The 18,093-nt window shown below is 42.5% G+C and overlaps 1 protein-coding gene across 2 annotated transcripts in view; it reads left to right on the top strand.

The window, feature by feature from the left end:
• Positions 1 to 15,824, top strand: part of ASXL2 (ASXL transcriptional regulator 2) — a 136,441-nt gene extending 120,617 nt beyond the window's left edge. For both annotated transcript variants that reach the window (XM_059405277.1, XM_059405276.1), the window contains 2 exons: positions 276 to 990; positions 4,592 to 15,824. In XM_059405277.1, coding sequence (XP_059261260.1) covers positions 276 to 990; positions 4,592 to 7,069 — 3,193 coding nt within the window. In that variant the 3' untranslated portion in view covers positions 7,070 to 15,824. The remainder of the gene's footprint in view (positions 1 to 275; positions 991 to 4,591) is intronic.
• Positions 15,825 to 18,093: the final 2,269 nt, after the last annotated feature.

Below are 18,093 nucleotides of genomic sequence, written 5' to 3'. Positions count from 1 at the left end.
ATACAAAGTAATGAACCTCAGTATATGATGAGGAAACTGAGATACAAAAGACTAGTGACTGACTTAATGTCACATGTGTGTATCAGAGCCCGGTTTTGCCTCCAAACACTTGAGATCCAGAGCTTCACTAATCATAATCGTAATAATGGTGATGATATATGAGGAAAAGCTACTCTGTGTCAGGGTTTCTTCCAGGCATTGCCATATACTATTATCTCCTAATACTAAACATGGGCCATTTCTCAACTAGGATATTTTTTTCTTCCACCTTTTAGTTCTGGTTTGAGCCTTGAGGATTCAAAGAAATTGACAGCCTCACCCAGCGATCTCAAAGTAAAGAAAACCCCAGCTGAGCAACCAAAATCCATGCTTCCATCAGAGGCCTCGCCTGTCAGTGTTGTCCCAGGAATTCCCCAGTTAGGGTCAAAAGAAGAAGTGGTGCAAATGCCATCCCCAGTAAGAAAAGAAGAGCATGAAAGCCAAGATACGGTGCAACCAAACCCCAAATCCACAGAGCCCCTGCTTCCCTCAGCAAGCAATACGCAAGAGCTTAGCAGCGTTCTCCCCATCCAGTGCCCAAAGGATGACAGTTTCTTGGAGCAGAAGCCAGTTGCCTCTGCTGAACAGGAGTCTGAGAAAGAGAATCATCTCACCACAGCTCCTAGTTACAACAAAGATGAAGGCCAAGAAGCTTTAATTACGTCCCCAAACAAACCCAAGAGTCCCGGGGTGGAAAAACCAGTAATGAAGCCCATGGCAGAAACTGGTTCACAGGAGATCGCAGCAAAAGACCCTCCATCGGCCTCGGTTGATCACAGCCCAGAAAGCCTCAAGAGGAAGTCTTGCATCCAAGAAGAGGGCCCCGTGAGCTGGGAGAAGAGGCCACGTGTCACGGAGAATCGCCAGCACCAGCAGCCATTTCAAGTCTCGCCACAGCCCTTTCTCAGTAGAGGGGACAGGATCCAGGTGCGAAGAGTACCACCTCTCAAGGTAAGAGAGAGGGAAGGATTGAAAAAGAGAAAGTGTCTGAACACTAAGTTTCTGGTCTTACTTAATACCAAGTCATTCGTGGTATTTTTAACACAGAAGCAGTTGTATATATTTGATAAACACGTAACTGCGTTCTTACATGAACAAAATTATGACTAAACAGGCATTTAGAACTGCATTCCTACAGATCTTTATTAGTGTTTTGGTAGTTAGGAAAGTTCCTGGATATCTAACTAACGTGGACCACCTCCACCCATCCTCCTGGCTGGCCACTCTTAAGATAGTTGTGGACATTATTCTGTCTCATGTGACAAAACAAGAAATATAATAATAAACAGAAGGAAGCCCTTGGTGTGATCAAGAGATCTTTGTAGCAAGAGCCATGACATTTTAAGTGTACCTTGGTCCTTTTCTTATTGCCATAACTGATTGGATGTTCTTTGGCTCTAGAACTACCTTTAGTTCCCCCCTCTTAAAGAAAACCTGTGTGGCTGCTGTTACTTGAGGGACATCAGTAAGGTAGACTAGCCTTGCTAAGCTCTGCTGCTAAGGCTTTGTCCCTGACTTTCATGTTAGCATTCTGTTGCTACTTAGCAAATATTTCACATTCATAAAGCGGTATCCTTATCTAAGTATACAAGAATGCATCTAACCAGTAGTGAGCCCTTTAAAGCCCAAACACATTTTTACTTCTGACCTAAAGGTTTACTAATACTTGGGCTTGTGCTTAAGATCAGTTTGCAGTTCATTTTTTCACTTAGTAAATAGTATATATTAATAAGTTTTTATTAGTGGTGTTTATTAATACTGTTGTGTCTACTGTCAGCCCAGACATTGGGTTCATTCACGTTAGAAATATAAATAGAAAAAAAAGCCACATAGAAATACTTTTTCCCTCTTTTTTATTTAACTTAGATGAACCAAAGCTAGTTCCATCAGATAATATTCCTTAGAGACATTCAGTTGCTAATACTTGACCCATTTAATTTACTATCTCTTTTTCTCTCGTGTTGCTTCTTAATTACTAACTGTATGACGTTCTCATTACTTTTTAATTTTAAGATTTATGCACTTAGGAATCTCCCTTTTTAAAAAAAAAAATGTCTGCCACTTTTCCACCATTAACATACTTTGCATGCTTTGCCAGAGATTGTGATTTTTTAATGAAAATCACTTTACAATTCTTTTATCCCCCACTCTTCCTGTTACAAAAATATTAGAAACCTTTCTGTAATGAGTGTCAGTCAGAACTACTGTGTGGACCTGAGAGTTGAATCACATTTCAGGTCTTACTTAATATACATGATACTGTGAGATGTGTCATTTCTCTTTCCTCATCTTTATAGAGACTGACTTACATCTGCTTGGTCTGCTTCCCTAATCCAGAGAGGCTCCACACTGAAAATTAAAGTCCACCATGACGTGTTATTGTTACTCAGTTTTTTCCCTTTCTTTTGTTTTCTTCTTCTTCCTTATACCCTCCACCCCCCTGCAGAATACTTTTTACCAGAAGTTGCTTTAATAACTCTTCCCCTTAGACCTGTATCTCAAATTCCACTTTCTTTGTTTCTTTTTTTTTCTTTTTAAAGATTTTATTTATTAGACAAAAAGAAGAGACACAGCGAGAGAGGGAACACAAGCAGGGGGAGTGGGAGAGGGAGAAGCAGGCTTCCTGCAGAGCAGGGATCTCAATGTAGGGCTCAATCCCAGGACCCTGGGATGGTGACCTGAGGCAAAGGCAGATGCTTAGTCATCTGAGCCACCCAGGCACCCCATCAAATCCTACTACGTTCTTAGACAAAACTTACTGTAATTTATAACAGAGCAAAATCTTCTAACCAAAACTTAAGTAGAAAAATAAAATCTTATTACAAATGTTATACGTGTGTATATATGTTATATACATGCATATGTATGCACTTACATGTTATAACATGGATGTCTGTACCATAATACGTATAGAGAGATGGAAAACGGTGTTTCCTATTTGGTATGCATCTGTTCTATTTTATTAAGATTTTGTTTATTTATTTGAGAGAAAGAGCGAGGGAGAGCTAACAAGTGGGAATGGGAGCCGGGCTGGGGGGTGGTGGGGGAGAGGGAGAAGCAGGTTCTCCAGGGAGCAGGGAACCCAACGTGGGGATCCATCCCATGACTCTGAGATCATGACCCGGGCTGAAGGCAGGGACTTAACCAACTGAGCCACTCAGGTGCCCCATCTTTTCAGGATACATGAAGAAAATCGACCTTGCTTTATCAGGGTGGGGCTTCTTGTTTATTTGTTACCAATGCCCAGACAACATAAACAGGTTGTAGAGCTATCTACAGGAGACATTACCAAGAGGCAACATTTGCTTCTTTCCCTCTGTTGGTAGCTTCTGAAATCCTGTGCAGTTAGATGTAAAAGCGATTCAGTGCTAAGAGATTAGGTACATGTCCTGATGTGAGATGTGTGGACTGTGACAGCTGTGACATGATCCCATAGCTCTGACTTCTGTGTGACAGAGAATCTGTTTCTCAGAACTACTGACCTTTTGAGAAATGGATATTGCAAATAATGAAAAATTTTTAGTGACTTTATTATTCTTAACTTAAGGACTTCCGGAAGGATGACATGCATTTTCTTAGAGCCCTTTGGCTTAATTTTTTTTTTTTTTTTTAAATTAAATGCCCTGTAACATCTGTCACAGTTATTTGCTCCTTTAAATTCTAACAACTTACTAGAAGAGTCCAGGCTTTGATGCATTCTCATTTAAGTCTGATAGCTTCCAAAGTATTGTTTCAGACAGGAGTCAGATTCCTTTCAGCTACAGTATTTTATGCTGTGAAAATCAGTGGTTTCAAACTCGGTGATGTAGCAGAGTTTCCCAGGAAGTGTTTCAGAAGTGGATATTTTCTCTAGAGTTCTAATTTGTCAGTTTTGGGAGAGGACCCAGAGCACATTTATTTTTAAACAGCTCCCCAAGTAAGTATAAAGGCAGCCACGGGTGAAAATGACTGTGGCGAACATTATATACGTTCTGTCTATACTCCCTTCGTCTGGATGGACAGAGTGGGGTACATCTGTGGATCCCACATGTCTACCTTCCGGTGCTATCTAGACACCTCTGTCATTGAGCTAACTCGGCTTCTCTGGTTAAGTGTGCATGTGTGGATGTGCATAGAGCAGAAGAGAGCAAGAATTTTCCTCGCAGCTTAGCAGGAGAGCTAAGAAGAAAAAGACAGTGGTGCAGTGCTGTATGCTGCTTCTCTCACGCACGCATGCGAAAGTGCAAATACCCTGGGAGGTCTGAACCTTAAGTAATAAGCTGTCGTGAGTAGCAATGCCAGGAGGAGGGAGTTGTGTTGAGAAAAGAGGCATAGGGATTTGGGGTGGGGAGGGTGTCGAGGGACGAGAGGCTTTGGCCCCAGGAGAGGAGGTGGAAGGACCCTAGGGGCACAGTCGCGTTGCTGTCTCCACTCTTAGGTCTCTCGGCCATGGACCTCCCATTTGCGTCACTGGTGTGCAGTGGTCACTGGAACAATTTAAGTGTTCTGGAGGTTGTGTTTTTCTTGTCGATGAAAACTAAGCTCCGGGTTTTTATCTCCCTCCTCCTTTCAGATCCCGGTCTCCAGAATCTCCCCCATGCCTTTTCCTACATCGCAGGTCTCTCCCAGGGCTCGTTTTCCAGTCTCCATCACTAGTCCTAACAGAACAGGAGCCAGAACTCTCGCAGACATCAAAGCAAAAGCCCAGCTGGTCAAAGCACAGAGGGCTGCCGCCGCCGCCGCCGCTGCCGCCGCCGCCGCCGCCGCCGCCGTTGGAGGGACCATTCCGGGACCTGGCCCCGGGGGCGGACAAGGTCCAGGAGAGGGAGGTGACAGGAAAACTGCTGGAGGAGGGAGTCCAGACTCAGACAGAGGCTGCAAACCTGGAAAGGGCCCCACACTGGAATTGGCAGGAACTGGAAGCAGGGGAGGTACGAGAGAGCTTTTACCCTGTGGTCCAGAGTCTCAGCCCCAGTCTGAGACCAAGAGCCCAGACCAGGCACAGCCTCCTCGTGTCTCTGGAGCACAACTACAGCAAGCCCCCTCAGGGCCTCCAGCAGCTGCCGGTGGAGGAGCGCGCGCAAGCGTCCCCTCTCCAGCCCGCACTGACGCCCCCCCAGCAGCTGTAGGGCAGCTGACGAACGAACGGCTGAATCCCCCGGGGGCAGCGGCCGCGGTGGCCTCTCTCACCCACCTGCAAGCTCCCGGGACCTGCCGGCAGGAGACCGCGCCCTCTGCGCCCACAGAGCCTGCTCTCCGCTCAGGTGCCTCACCTGTTCGTTTTGTGGCCGATGGCACCGTCGAGCCCAGTGCAGGTTCTGGTAGGAATGTGCCAGACCCTTCGGCCTCAGCAGAGACATCTGCTGGCGCTTCAGCAGCTGTGCCTCCCTCTCCTTTAACATCTTTATTGACCGCAGCCACTTTAGAAAAGCTTCCTGTACCCCAGGTCAGTGTAAGTGTAGCACCGACGGGATCGGCTCCATCCTCGAGCACTTTGCCAGTAGCTTCTAGCCTTAAAACTCCAGGAACGTCTTCAAATTTGAATGGACCCCTGTCAAGGCCAAGCTCTAGTATCCCTGCGAATAACCCTTTGGTCACTCAGCTGCTTCAGGGCAAGGATGTTCCCATGGAGCAAATTCTGCCTAAACCTCTCACCAAAGTTGAAATTAAAACGGTTCCACTGGCCACGAAAGAGGAGCCGGGGGCAGCAGTGTTCACAGGCAGTGGCACCTCCGAAAACAGCAGCAGAGAGGAAGGTAGCGAGAGGCAGTGCCTCCCGGCGCTGCAGCAGCTGGGTAAAGCCTTGCCAAGTACGCAGCTCCCCCAGGTTCCAAGACCCCTGCAGCTCTTTTCAGGTAAGGACCTGAGGGACTCTAGCATCGACGCACACCAGTACCAGGAAGGCCTCAGCAAAGCTACCCAAGATCAGATCCTTCAGACTCTCATCCAGAGGGTTCGGAGGCAGAACGTTCTCCCATTTGTGCAGCCCTCCCAGTTCAACTTCACTCACTCAGGTTTCCCGTTAGAAGACATCTCCACAAGCCAGAGGTTCATGCTGGGTTTTGCTGGCAGAAGGACATCGAAGCCTGCCATGGCAGGTCACTACTTACTTAACATTTCCACCTATGGCCGGGGTTCAGAGAGCTTGAGGAGGACCCATTCTGTAAACCCCGAAGACCGTTTGTGTCTAAGTAGCCCCACAGAGGCCTTGAAAATGGGATACACAGACTGTAAAAATGCCGCCGGAGATAGCAGCAGCGGCAAAGAAGATACCGACGAGGAAAGTTCTGGTGACGAGCAAGAAGCCATCATGGTGAAGGAGGAACCCCAGGCTGCCCAGGGTCCTGGCAAGTGTGAAGCAAGTTCGGGAACCCACAGCAGAGAAGCCCTCTCCGCCAGTGATTGTTTGGCAAAAAAGAACGTGAAGGCGGAGACACCTGTGCACGAGCAGACCACATTAAGCAAGGAGAATTACCTGTTCACGAGGGGCCAGACATTTGATGAAAAGACGCTAGCCAGAGATTTTATTCAGGCCGCCCAGAAACAGATGGCCCATGCGGTGAGAGGCAAGACGATGCGTAGCAGCCCTGAGCTTTTCAGTTCGACTGCCCTTCCTCCGACCGCAGACAGTCCTACCCATCAGCCTCTCCTCCTCCCGCCGCTGCAGACCCCGAAGCTGTACGGAAGCCCCAGCCAGATCGGGCCAAGCTACAGAGGCATGATCAATGTCTCCACCTCGTCCGACATGGACCATAACTCGGCTGTCCCGGGGATGCCGGACTGTAGCCAGGTGGCCAGCAACGTAGGCGATGTCATGTCCTTTTCGGTGACTGTCACTACCATCCCTGCTAGCCAAGCGATGAATCCCAGCAGCCATGGCCAGTCCATTCCGGTTCAGGCCTTTTCAGAAGAGAACAGCATAGAGGACACACCTTCGAAATGTTACTGCCGATTGAAAGCCATGATCATGTGCAAGGGGTGTGGAGCGTTCTGCCACGACGATTGCATTGGCCCCTCGAAACTTTGTGTCTCTTGCCTTGTCGTTCGGTAACAAGACTAGAAAGAGGATACCTGGGGAGGAGGCAGGGAGGGAAGGATTGATGAGATGTGGGGTCTTTTGCGTCCTTTCGGAATCACAGAAATAAATAAGTAGGTTTCAGTTGTCTTAAGAGACAAATGTTACTTAATCAGGAATACAGAGTACAGATCTTACATTGTAGAGGAAGAGCACCTTGTATAGTAAGTCTAGGTCAAGCAAGACTTCGTGAATTTGTGACAAGTTTGCACTTACGAAATCATGTAAATATGTCACATTTTGTTTTAACATTGTTTTCCCAAGTGTTTAGGTAATGATGTATTTGAATTCAGATTTATGTTCTGCTTCACGTGACTCTGAGAAAAGTTTAATGCCATGCATGGTTAAAGGAAGCGGTCTCTCTTCTCTCCCTTTCCTAAGAGGCCAGGGAAAGGAAGGAATGAAGGAATGGTCTGGAGAAATGACCATTCAAGCTGATTATGTCATGTCGGGCTGACTGCAGGCTTTACATAAGATTATTCAGCCTTGGCGGGATTTGGATTCAGGGTTTACTCCATCCCTTTACCTTAAACAGAACCTCTTAAGTTTAAATTTTTGATACTGTTTTAATTTTACAGGTAGTAATTCAGACTCTGAAAGCTCTTGACCTGGTTCTTGGCTTCCACAAACAAGTACTGTCGCCAAGCTCTCTGCTGGCAATTCATGTCCCCCACAAGAATTGAGGGCGCCCCGCCCTCAAGGCCCCCTGCCCTGCCCTGAGAACGTGAATGTGGCCCAGGATGGGTATGCACCCCCACACCCTGGCCCCTGCTGTTAGCGGGGCCTGTGCGGGGCAGCAGTTCTAGCAGTAACATCCAGGAACTCAGTCACGGGCGCTTACAAACGCGGGGGTGGTGGGAGGCATGCTAGGAGAGCAGGAGCAAAGAGTGTTAGGGACAGGGTGATTTGAACTGTGCGTTTGGTTGGGCAGGGCCTCAAAAAGTGCAGAAACTGAACATAAAGAATTTCGGAAAACGATTTTAACACTAGAAGCAAGGTAGCCTCTCTCTTCCTCTTCTTGCCCAACCCTGTTCCCTCACGGTCTGTAGTCCAATGTTGTGCAGAGGGGAAAGCGCCTTGTTGCCACATTTGCCTGTTCTGTTAAGCCTGTTTTGACCTCCCAGGCATCTGAGGAGTGATCTTACTAGATACTACTTTGAACACAATGTGTGTGTGTACGTACACACACACACAAACACACATACACACACACAGAGTAAAAGTTAGACACTTCTGCTGTTCTAAAAAACATATCCTCTGTTTTAGATTACTGCTGTCTATGCACTAGGAATCTCTAATGTAAAGGGCTTTAGTAAATGGTTAAGGGAACATCTAGAAAGGAAGAGAAATTAACTCCAAAGTTTGTTGCTTGTTTTTGTTGGTTCTTTTTGGTTTTCCTTTGTTGTTTTTTAAATCTTGTCGCCAGTGACTGAAGAGTTTTTGAGAACATACATTTAGGTCCTGGTTAAAGAACATTAAAATGAATCTACAGTTTACCACAATTCGGTATTGAAGAATTGGGTATTGCATTGTGCATCATTTGCATATTGATTTCAAGTTTCCCGATTTCAAGTGTGTAAAGTAAGAATATTACTGCAGCCTAGTACACTTACGGCTGTGCTTAGTGTTCAGGATGTGATACTTACCAAGTGCAGAACAGTGTAAATTTACTAAGTCACATTCCAGATTAGGAGAAAGTGGACAGTAATGCTCTTTGCTCGCCCCGTTCTGTTCCCCATTCTTCCCCTGTATGCTTTTAATACTTTTGAACCCCATAAGAAACCTATTTGACTGTTTTCAGTTTTTGCTTCTGTTATTTTTTGTGGCTCAAGGCAAATACGAGATTATTTGTTCTAGTTTTAGCCAAGACAATAGGATGTCCTCCTTAACTTCCCTTTTTCTTCCAGCACACACATAGCTAAAAAATACGAAGGCTCCAAGGATCCTGGGATAAGGAGTAAGTTCTTTAGCCTCCATCCAGTAAGAAAGAAACATGGTTCGGTTCCCCAAACTTTCAGTACTCGGGGTAGATCCAAGGGCAGGGGCGAAAAGGACCTATTATTGCTGGTTAAAACTCTCCACGCTCAGCTTCTTCACTCCCCACGCCAGTGCCAGGCCTGAGGGCTGGTCTTTGTGCTGGAAGTGCCTGAGTATTTCAGAACTGACTCCGTGCTCAATGTGAATTACCAATTCGGATTGATCAAAGTGAACTTTCTTCTTTACACCTTTCCTGTCACAGGAAGCCTCTCCTCCGCAGTTCCTCTAATCTGCGGTTGGACAGACTGACCAGGAGAGGAGGAGAGGGATCAGGGATTTTCACGTCCATTGGGAGAGCAAACCGTATCGTGCCTCTTCTTCTTGACCAGGCTCTTGCAGATCGGTCCTAAGCATTATTATTCCCCAGATTCTCTTAACAACTAATACTCAGCTAATAAAATACTTGCATTTGTGAATGTCCCTAAAACAGGATTTGTCAGCTAGGTACACTGCCTCAATCTTGACCGAATGAGAGACTGGGTTCTCTAGGGTTGGTAGTAAATTGAATACAACCTGTTTGTGTCACAACAGTGGTTTCAGGTAGAAGATCATTCATTCTCAGAGCTGAGCAGAAAAACAACAGCAGCAATCCAAACACGTTAACAGTCTGGCCCTTTTGAAAATGAAGCAGTAGAAACAAGAAAAATCTTCATATGATTGAGAGCATGGTACACCGGTATCTTTAAAGCAGTTTTTTTGTCTTAGGTTTTCGGAGTTGCTCTACCTTTCAGCTCAATCCGAAAGGTTGCTAATAAATGCTGAGCTTTTTTTTTTTTTTTTTTTTTTTTTTTTTTAAATGGCATTTAGTTGCACTATTTCCAGTGACTAGTCAGGCATTATGCCTGATACTTATGCCTCCAGGGTATGCTTTTCGAGCCTGAGCCTTCCCCTACCTTCCATTGTAGGTCACCCTGGGGAGATAGCATTAACAATAACTATGTCATCTCAGTCTTAATGACTGTTCTGAGTTGTCTACTAGTAGAGAAGGCTCCCTGAATCTGAAAAAAAGAAAAATTTTGATAAAAATTCTCCATCCTGTTAAACAACCTGGGGTGGTTTGCCCTACTATTCCTTAACCCCCGTGCTCAAGACGCCGAGACTATCCTTGGTATCCCCTGTAACATTTCTAAGAATAAGATCTGGCAAATGGGACATTTTTCTTGGAGAAGGGGAAGTATATTTGCATGGGCTGGCAAAGCACCCAGCTGTAGGGGTTTTAGGAATTATCTCATTCACATAGCCAAAGGAAGACCTCCTTGCCTTCCCGGGGAGGGTGTATAAATCCATACATACTGATAACTGGACAGTTACCATCCTAATCGTTTATTACTGCCTTTCTCCGCCTTAGAGCCCTTAAAAAACTCTTGGGTGAAATGATTTGTTATAATGAGGGGGGTCTTCTCTGGTCATTACGCCACTATTTATTTCTAGAACTCTTTATCAGTGAGCAGTGCCAGGGTTTCTCTGGGACCTAGAGGTTGCTTTTCATAGCACGGAGGGAGAAGTCCCCGTTGCATTGCAGCAACGGGCTAAGTAAATACTTGGCCAACGGTAGTTTTCAGCTCAATTTATAGAATAGTCCAAAGAGACTGAGAAACATGATGATGGGCAGGGATCTTTTCCTACCATGTTTCAATACCTACGTACCTATTGAAAGGGAACAATAGGTAAAACATTTCCTAAAGTTGAAGTAAGAGCTTCATAGATTCTTGGTTACTTTATTTTTTTTAATGCTTTACATTTGATACAACTATTAAAGATCAATTTTAAAAATAGCTTTCCAGTAATATATTTTAAGTAATATATATTTTAATATCTATGTAAAAAGTGACAGTGGAAGACTTCGATTTCTCATATATGGTATGTTTATGTAGGACCTCACTGTTAAGGCACAAATTATTACAAAGGAAGTTACTCTAAAGACACTCAGATTATTTCCAAAAAAATGCAATAAGGGGAATAGTTTTGGAGTTTATTTTTTATTTTAAAAGAAAATCGACTTATTTACCACAAGCTATTTTTTTTCCTTCTGGCTTATAAGGTTTGTACAGACTGGTTTGGTAAATGCTAAACTTTTGTGTCTTTTGCCTTTTTAAAGGAATTGTTAACATTGGAATTGAGGGTATGTACAGAGAAGTTGGTGTCAACACCATTTAAAAAGTCATATTTTTTCACAGATATAGAAAAATCATTTTACATAAGAATTTTAAGTATTTGCAATAAATATATGTATATAGATTGTATGTATTCATATATTCTTATTTTTCATTTTATTATTAAGTAAAAGATAATTAAAGTGAAAATAAAAACCTTGGAGTTTTTGGTGAATCTTGAGGTCTGACACCCATCTGAGAGCGGGGCGGGAAGGGCTCTCAGCCGTTGCCTTATATTTCCGTTGGAAGATTACTGCAGATTGTCCCGAAGAGTAAAATGAGAGATACGGTGATAAACAGTTCAGGGTAGCACATTTCTTTCAGAACTCTAGTAAAAATATTAAATCTGCCTAATCTGTCTGTCTCTGTTTTCACCCTTCAACTGTTCCGTCTCTTAACCATGGGATGTTATTGGGAACTTCAAAAACAAATACAAAAACATGGTGCGTGCATTTTTTTTTTTTTTAATGTGCCCAGTATTTGCTTCTAAAACAAAGAATGGTTAAGAAAATATCTCAGGGGTAAAGATGGGTTTTTCTTTCTCAACAGTGGTTAATAATTCCTTAGCAAACATTCACTGCCACCAGCTTCCAGGGGTAGGAGTATGTGAAGAAACAATGTCATGAAGACCATCGAAAACTTGTTTTCTGTTTCCCAGTTCTTCTCTTAGAAGTGAGTTTCTTAACCAGTTCTATATCCTTCCTGATTGGTCCAGAGAGGGAGTTTCTTAACAAGTTTAGGGCTTTTCCTGATTGATCCGGAAAGCTAGAAGAGCTAGGAGAACTTGGATTTTGATCTCACTAGTGTCATAAAGGGAATTTATGCAAACAAGGACTGAGCCAGGTACTAAGAAGGCTTAATTCCCCTTAGTCCTCATACCTACAGATAGCCTGGATCCTGCTGTTCAAGAGAATTTTGTGGTTGCAAAAACTTGGTTTTAGGATATGATTGAAGGAGCAGAATGGTACCTAGATAGTCTTTGGTCACAAAGGTATCTAGCCCATTCTTTAAAAATGAATATAGACTGGATGAAATAAAAAATGTCAGAATTTCATGAATGTATCTTAGTGACCCATGAAACTGACTTTTTGTTCTAGTTCCCTAGTTCTCCCCATAATCGCTCAGCTGTGATTATTTTCACTGATAAAAAGAGCATATTTTGGAAATTAATAAGGATACAAGAATGCTGTTTAAAAGATCGCCTTGTTATTTTTCAAAAATTGAAATTTCAAACATTGTTGCCCAAAGACATTGAAGATAGTTTACCAGTCCAAGAGAACAGCATTCTAAATCTTTGCTGAAAATATGCTTTTTCTAAAGGAGAATTCTTATGTCTCAGGGAACATCTGCATCCATGTAATTCCCATATATAATAGGAGTGAAAGTGAAATATTTAAATGTGTGTGAACCAGCCCATTATGGCCGTTTCCAGACATGTACTCCCCTACCCCCAGCTTGGCGTTTCTTGTAGATATTTGTAATTATTTAAATGGGCCTCCTACCTCATCAGAAGTGAAATTCATATTCAGGTTAATGACCTAGGGGCCTAAATGTATAGTTAGTTGATCTGCAGTTGAATGAAAGAATGATCTACTAGAACACAACTTCAACTGGACTCCCCAGTCATCCGTTATTTACATCACAGTCCAGAGAACTGTGTTCGATGATTTGACACTACTTGACCACAAGTGGTTTTAAGAAATAGGATTTTTACATAATGTTTTTTAGCTGGTTTTGTGTACAAATCATGTTATTCACTAGCTCACATAATTCTGGGAGCACCTACTATGTGGTAAGCACTGTACTAAGGTTCGTGTTCTGCAGGGGTAAACAAGCAGCCATATGAATTGTAAAAGGTATTCCTAACAAGGTAGAGGCCATACAGCATGTGTCTAGTTTGGGGCTCAAGGGGTACTGTGTGCTGCATGTTTCCCAAGCAAATTGAAGGAAATTGAAGTGTAAATGAGTTATCGAAGGGAAGCGTTTGAGGCCGTGGATGAAACATTGACAAAACATGAAGTAAGTTAAGGAAAGGCATTGCCCCTAGTGAAATAACAATGTGGACTGAAGATCCGTGTTAATAAAATTTACCTTTTCTGAAAACAATCACTGGAAGATGTAGAATTTTTTTTTTTTTTTAATTTATTTGACAGAGATCACAAGTAGGCAGAGAGGCAGGCAGAGAGAGAGAGGAGGAAGCAGGCTTCCCACAGAGCCAAGAGCCCAATGCTGGGCTCCGTCCCAGGACCCTGGGATCATGACCCGAGCCCAAGGCAGAGGCTTTAACCCATTGAGCCACCCAGACGCCCCTGGAAGATGTAGAATTCTTAATAGAAACTTCAAGAAATTTCTTAGTAACGTCTCAGTTGAAGAGAATCCCTTTCAATTAATCTGGTCAGTGCGTCCGGGAAGATACTAAAGATGATAGTAACTAACCCTTTCTAATAACCATTAGATAAATAATGCAGCATGCTTGTCACTGATGTTCAAACTGAAAGGAAACTAAAGGGAATTGAAACTTAACCTTGATTTTTATCTTGTAGTCTGTTGAGAAGTGTATCCCTTCATTTTATATTGTTAAAGAGATGTTGCATCCGTGTTTTTTTCTCCATAATGGATAAAATTAGTGTACAGAGTTTTATTCTAATACTGTAGAATTGGCTCCCCCACCCCATCTCTAATCACAGAACTTGAATTACAAGAAACTTCAACAGGACCCTACCCCTTTTTTAGTGGCCTAAATTCCCAGTTCTTCCTTTGAGAATTTCTAGTTTAAAAAAAAAAAAAAGTTTTTAAAGGATAAATCGTTGTATTTTGTTAGTCCTTATTCTTGAATTTTCCTTACCATTTATTGTTGACTTAGGTTGTTGGATTTGTAAGTCAAATTCTACACGCCAAAATAGCCATATTCACCTTTCAGTCAAAGAGGTATTTGGCGAAGTCCACCGTGAAATGCCTCAGCTTTGTCCAGGAAGTAGCACGGTGGGTATCCTGTATTTTCCTAATACTTGTTGACCTTACACAGAAGATTGGTTTTTTTCTATCAAGACTGTTTAAGGAATCTCTATACCTCCTTGGAGCTTTCAGTCTTACCTGTTGAAGGGCATCCCTAGAAAGACTTCCTTGTAACAGGAAGGAGGGACTGGGTCTGGAGGGGGGAGCCAGAGATGACCAGGCTGTGGAGATGGGCTATGACCAGACAGCTAGTTCTCCTGAAGAATAACTTCCACAATGTTCCTGTTCTTCTAACTCAAAAGAGGCTAAAGGGAAATTAAAAACCTGCTGATTCCCATCTTGGCTACAAAACCCAGAAAATGCCTAAGGGAGAAGAAAGGTAAACCCAAGATTGGATTTAAAATAGGTTTAAATAAACTTTCAATTATTCTTAACTTACTCTTTTACGACAATTTTGTAAGGTTTTAGGTTCACATAATGTTAAATTGCCATGATTAGAACATTGATTTGAGACGTTTTATGTGTTAAGTGATGGTTTTCTATTGAATTATCCAGTGGCAGCTTTTGCTGCTGATCAGGATTTAGGGTTGGGCTCGGGTTTCTGTTAAATAATGCCCACATTGCTCATAAACACTATTAAGCCAACTTGAGTCAACACTTAATTTTAATAATTTCAATCATGGATCCTCTTCTTAAATATTTAAAATTTAATCCAATAAGAAAGAAATGCATTAAATTTTATCAAAATATTTGAAGATACTTTAGAACTATTATTTTACACGGCCTATTTCCTTTCTATGGGAAGTGTGGTACAAAAAAGCTTTACTTTTTTGCTTGCTTTCCAAAAGCCAGCGTCTGATGTTTTCAGATAGCTAAAGCTTGGGAATGATAGAGTTGGGCTGGCCCTAAGTCATCAATTCTCCTTTTAGGTTTTCTAGCAATAGCAATTTGAAGACACGGGTAGGGACCCCAGCTAAACCTGCATTAATCACTTAACACCAACTTAAAATTAATGAAACTCCCGCAGAGTCTCATATTTGGTTTCCCCTTTATTTTGTAAGGAGATAGACTCAGGGCTGGGAAGAAGCTGATAATTTGTTATTTGATAATAAACTACTGATTGAAGGACAAGTTCTTATTAAATTCACAAAACTCATAGAATCCATGAAAGATCTCGAGTACATGATTAATGAAACTTTAGACATTAAAACCTTTCTCTTAGTCCTAAGTGCTATGACCTGTTTTTTTTTTTTTTTTAAACCATTGTAATCCTGTGACTCACTGCATCACACCCCAAAACTTTCACCAGCACCAAGAGAAATCAGAATGGAAGACATGACCTTAGGCTGGTCTTGCTCACTTTAAAATCTGTGCACACAGGCCTTAGCCCTTTGACAGACAAAACTCTGCCTTTTAGCTCCCTCTCACTATCGTCTTTATTCCTCTCACTTCTAGACTGTTCCTTGTCTTGGTTGTATAAAACTACCTTCCTCAGAATTGAATGTATAATGTTTCTGCACATGGGCAAATTGTATTTTCTCCTAATGACTCATTTAAGTTGAATAAAGGCATACAGTTTTACTCTAGCGACCGTGCCTTCTCTTTTCCAAAGAAACCAGATACCATGTTGAATGACCTGTCTGTTGCTCCTTTGCTTGCACCTGATCGCACAATTATCCCTGGGTCCTGGCTCCATTTGGGTCCTACAGAAAGTGCCAGTCTCTAAGCAACACTCAAAGAGCCAAAAAGAAAGTGTTGTGCAGTTTAAGGATAACAAGGAGACCTATACTACAAAGTCACGGTAATCCCAGCAGGGTGGTAATGGCATGAAGACAGACGTACAGACCAAAGAAGTAGAATAGAGAGTCCAGAAATAAGCCTTCACCTATATGATCAAGTGATTCCTGACAAGGGTGCCAAGACCAGTCAATGAGAAAAGGGCAGTCTTTTCGATAAATGTAGTTGGCAAAATTTAATATTCACATGCAAGAGAATGAAATCGGACCCTTACCCTATACCACATACAAAAATTAACTCAAAATTGATCTAAGACCTAAACATTGAAAGCTAAAAATATAAAAAACCTTAGAAGAAAATTAGGAAAGCTTCATAATTTGATCTGACAGTGATTCCTGGCATTTGCCAAAAATACAGGCAATGAAAGAAAAAACAGAAATGGGGTTTCCTTAAAAACTAAAAACTTGTGGGGTTTTTCTGCTTTTTAAATTTTGTTTATATATTTGACAGACACAGCAAGAGAAGGAACACAAGCAGGGGAAGTGGGAGAGGGAGAAGCAGGCTTCCCGCTGAGCAGGGAGCCCAACACAAGGCTCCATCCCCCCATTTGCAGGTCATGACCTGAGCCAAAACCAAGAGCTGTATGCTTAACCGACTGAGCCACCCAGGCACCCCTCCCCTGCCCTTTTTTTTTTTTTTTTAAATTTTATTTATTTATTTAGGGGGAAGGAGAGAAAAGCTAGTACACGCCAGTCCAGAAGCAGGGGGAGAGGCAGAAAGGGAGAAAGAGAATCCCAAGCAGACTGTTCACTGAGCACAGAACCCCATGGGGGGCTTAATCCCATCACCCTGAAATCATAATCTGAGCGGAAGCCATGAGTCAGACGCTTAACTGAATGAGCCACCCAGACACCCCCTGAAGCTTGTTTTATAGCCCATAATTATAGCTCGCATTCTCTATGCTTTTGAGAAGAAAGATGTGTATTCTGCTGCTGTAACAAAAACGTCCATTAAGTCAAATTGGTTGATAGAACTGTTTGTGTCATCCATATTTTTGCTAACTTCTGCATACTCGATGAATCTATTGAGAGTGGAATATTGAAATCTTTAATTACAATGTAGATTTCTCTCTTTGAGGTTCTATTAGTTTTTGTTTCATATATTTTTTAATAGACTTTTTAAAGAGCAGGTTTAGGTTCACAGCAAAACTGAAGGGAAAGGACAGAGCGAACATACACCCTCTGCCCACATACATCCCCTGTTATTAACATCCTATACCAGCGTGATGTATTTTTTTAAATCCGTGACTCTGCATTGACCCATTATTATCACCCAAAGTCCAGAGATTACATTAGTGTTGTAACTGCTAGGGGTTTTGACAAATGTGTACAAATGGTACATGTACCATTATAGTATCAGAGAGAACAGCTTCAGTGCTGTAAAAATCCTCTGGCCTCCGCCTGCTCATCCCTCGCTCCCCTTAACCTCTGATCTGTTTACTGTCTCGATTGTTTTGCCTTTTCCAGAATGTCCTGTAGTTGGAATCAAACAGTATGTAAACTTTTCAGATTGGCTTCTTTTTGTTATATGCATTTAAGTTTCCTCGTGTATTTTCATGGCTTCACAGCTCCTTTCTTTACAGCTCTGGGTAATATCCCACTGTCTGGACAAACCACAGTTTACTTGGTCCATTCAGCTACTGAAGGACATCTTGGTTGCTCCTAAGTTTCGGCAATTATGAATAAAGCTGCTATAAACTTCAGTGTGCAGGTTTTTGTTTCGACCTGAGTTTGCAGCTCATTTGGGTAAACAGCAAGAAGCATGACTGCTGGATTATATGATAACAATATATTTAGTTTTGTAGAAACTGTCAAACTTTCTTGCAAAGTGGCCATACGATTTTGCATTCCCGTCACCAAAGAATTAGAGTTCCTGTCTCTTTGCATCTTTGCCAGCATTTAATGTTGTTAGTATTTTTGGATTTTAGCCATTCTAGTAAGTGTGTAGTGTCTTGTTGTTGTTTTTAAATATTTTATTTATTTATTTATTTGACAGAGACAGAGACAGTGAGAGAGGGACACAAGCAGGGGGGGCAGGACTCATTCCCAGAAGCCCAGG

This window comes from Mustela nigripes, chromosome 7, assembly GCF_022355385.1.
Source record: "Mustela nigripes isolate SB6536 chromosome 7, MUSNIG.SB6536, whole genome shotgun sequence".
NCBI lineage: Eukaryota > Metazoa > Chordata > Mammalia > Carnivora > Mustelidae > Mustela > Mustela nigripes.
The sequence above is the reverse complement of the archived record's forward strand: the minus strand, read 5'-3'. Positions and strand labels throughout refer to the sequence as shown.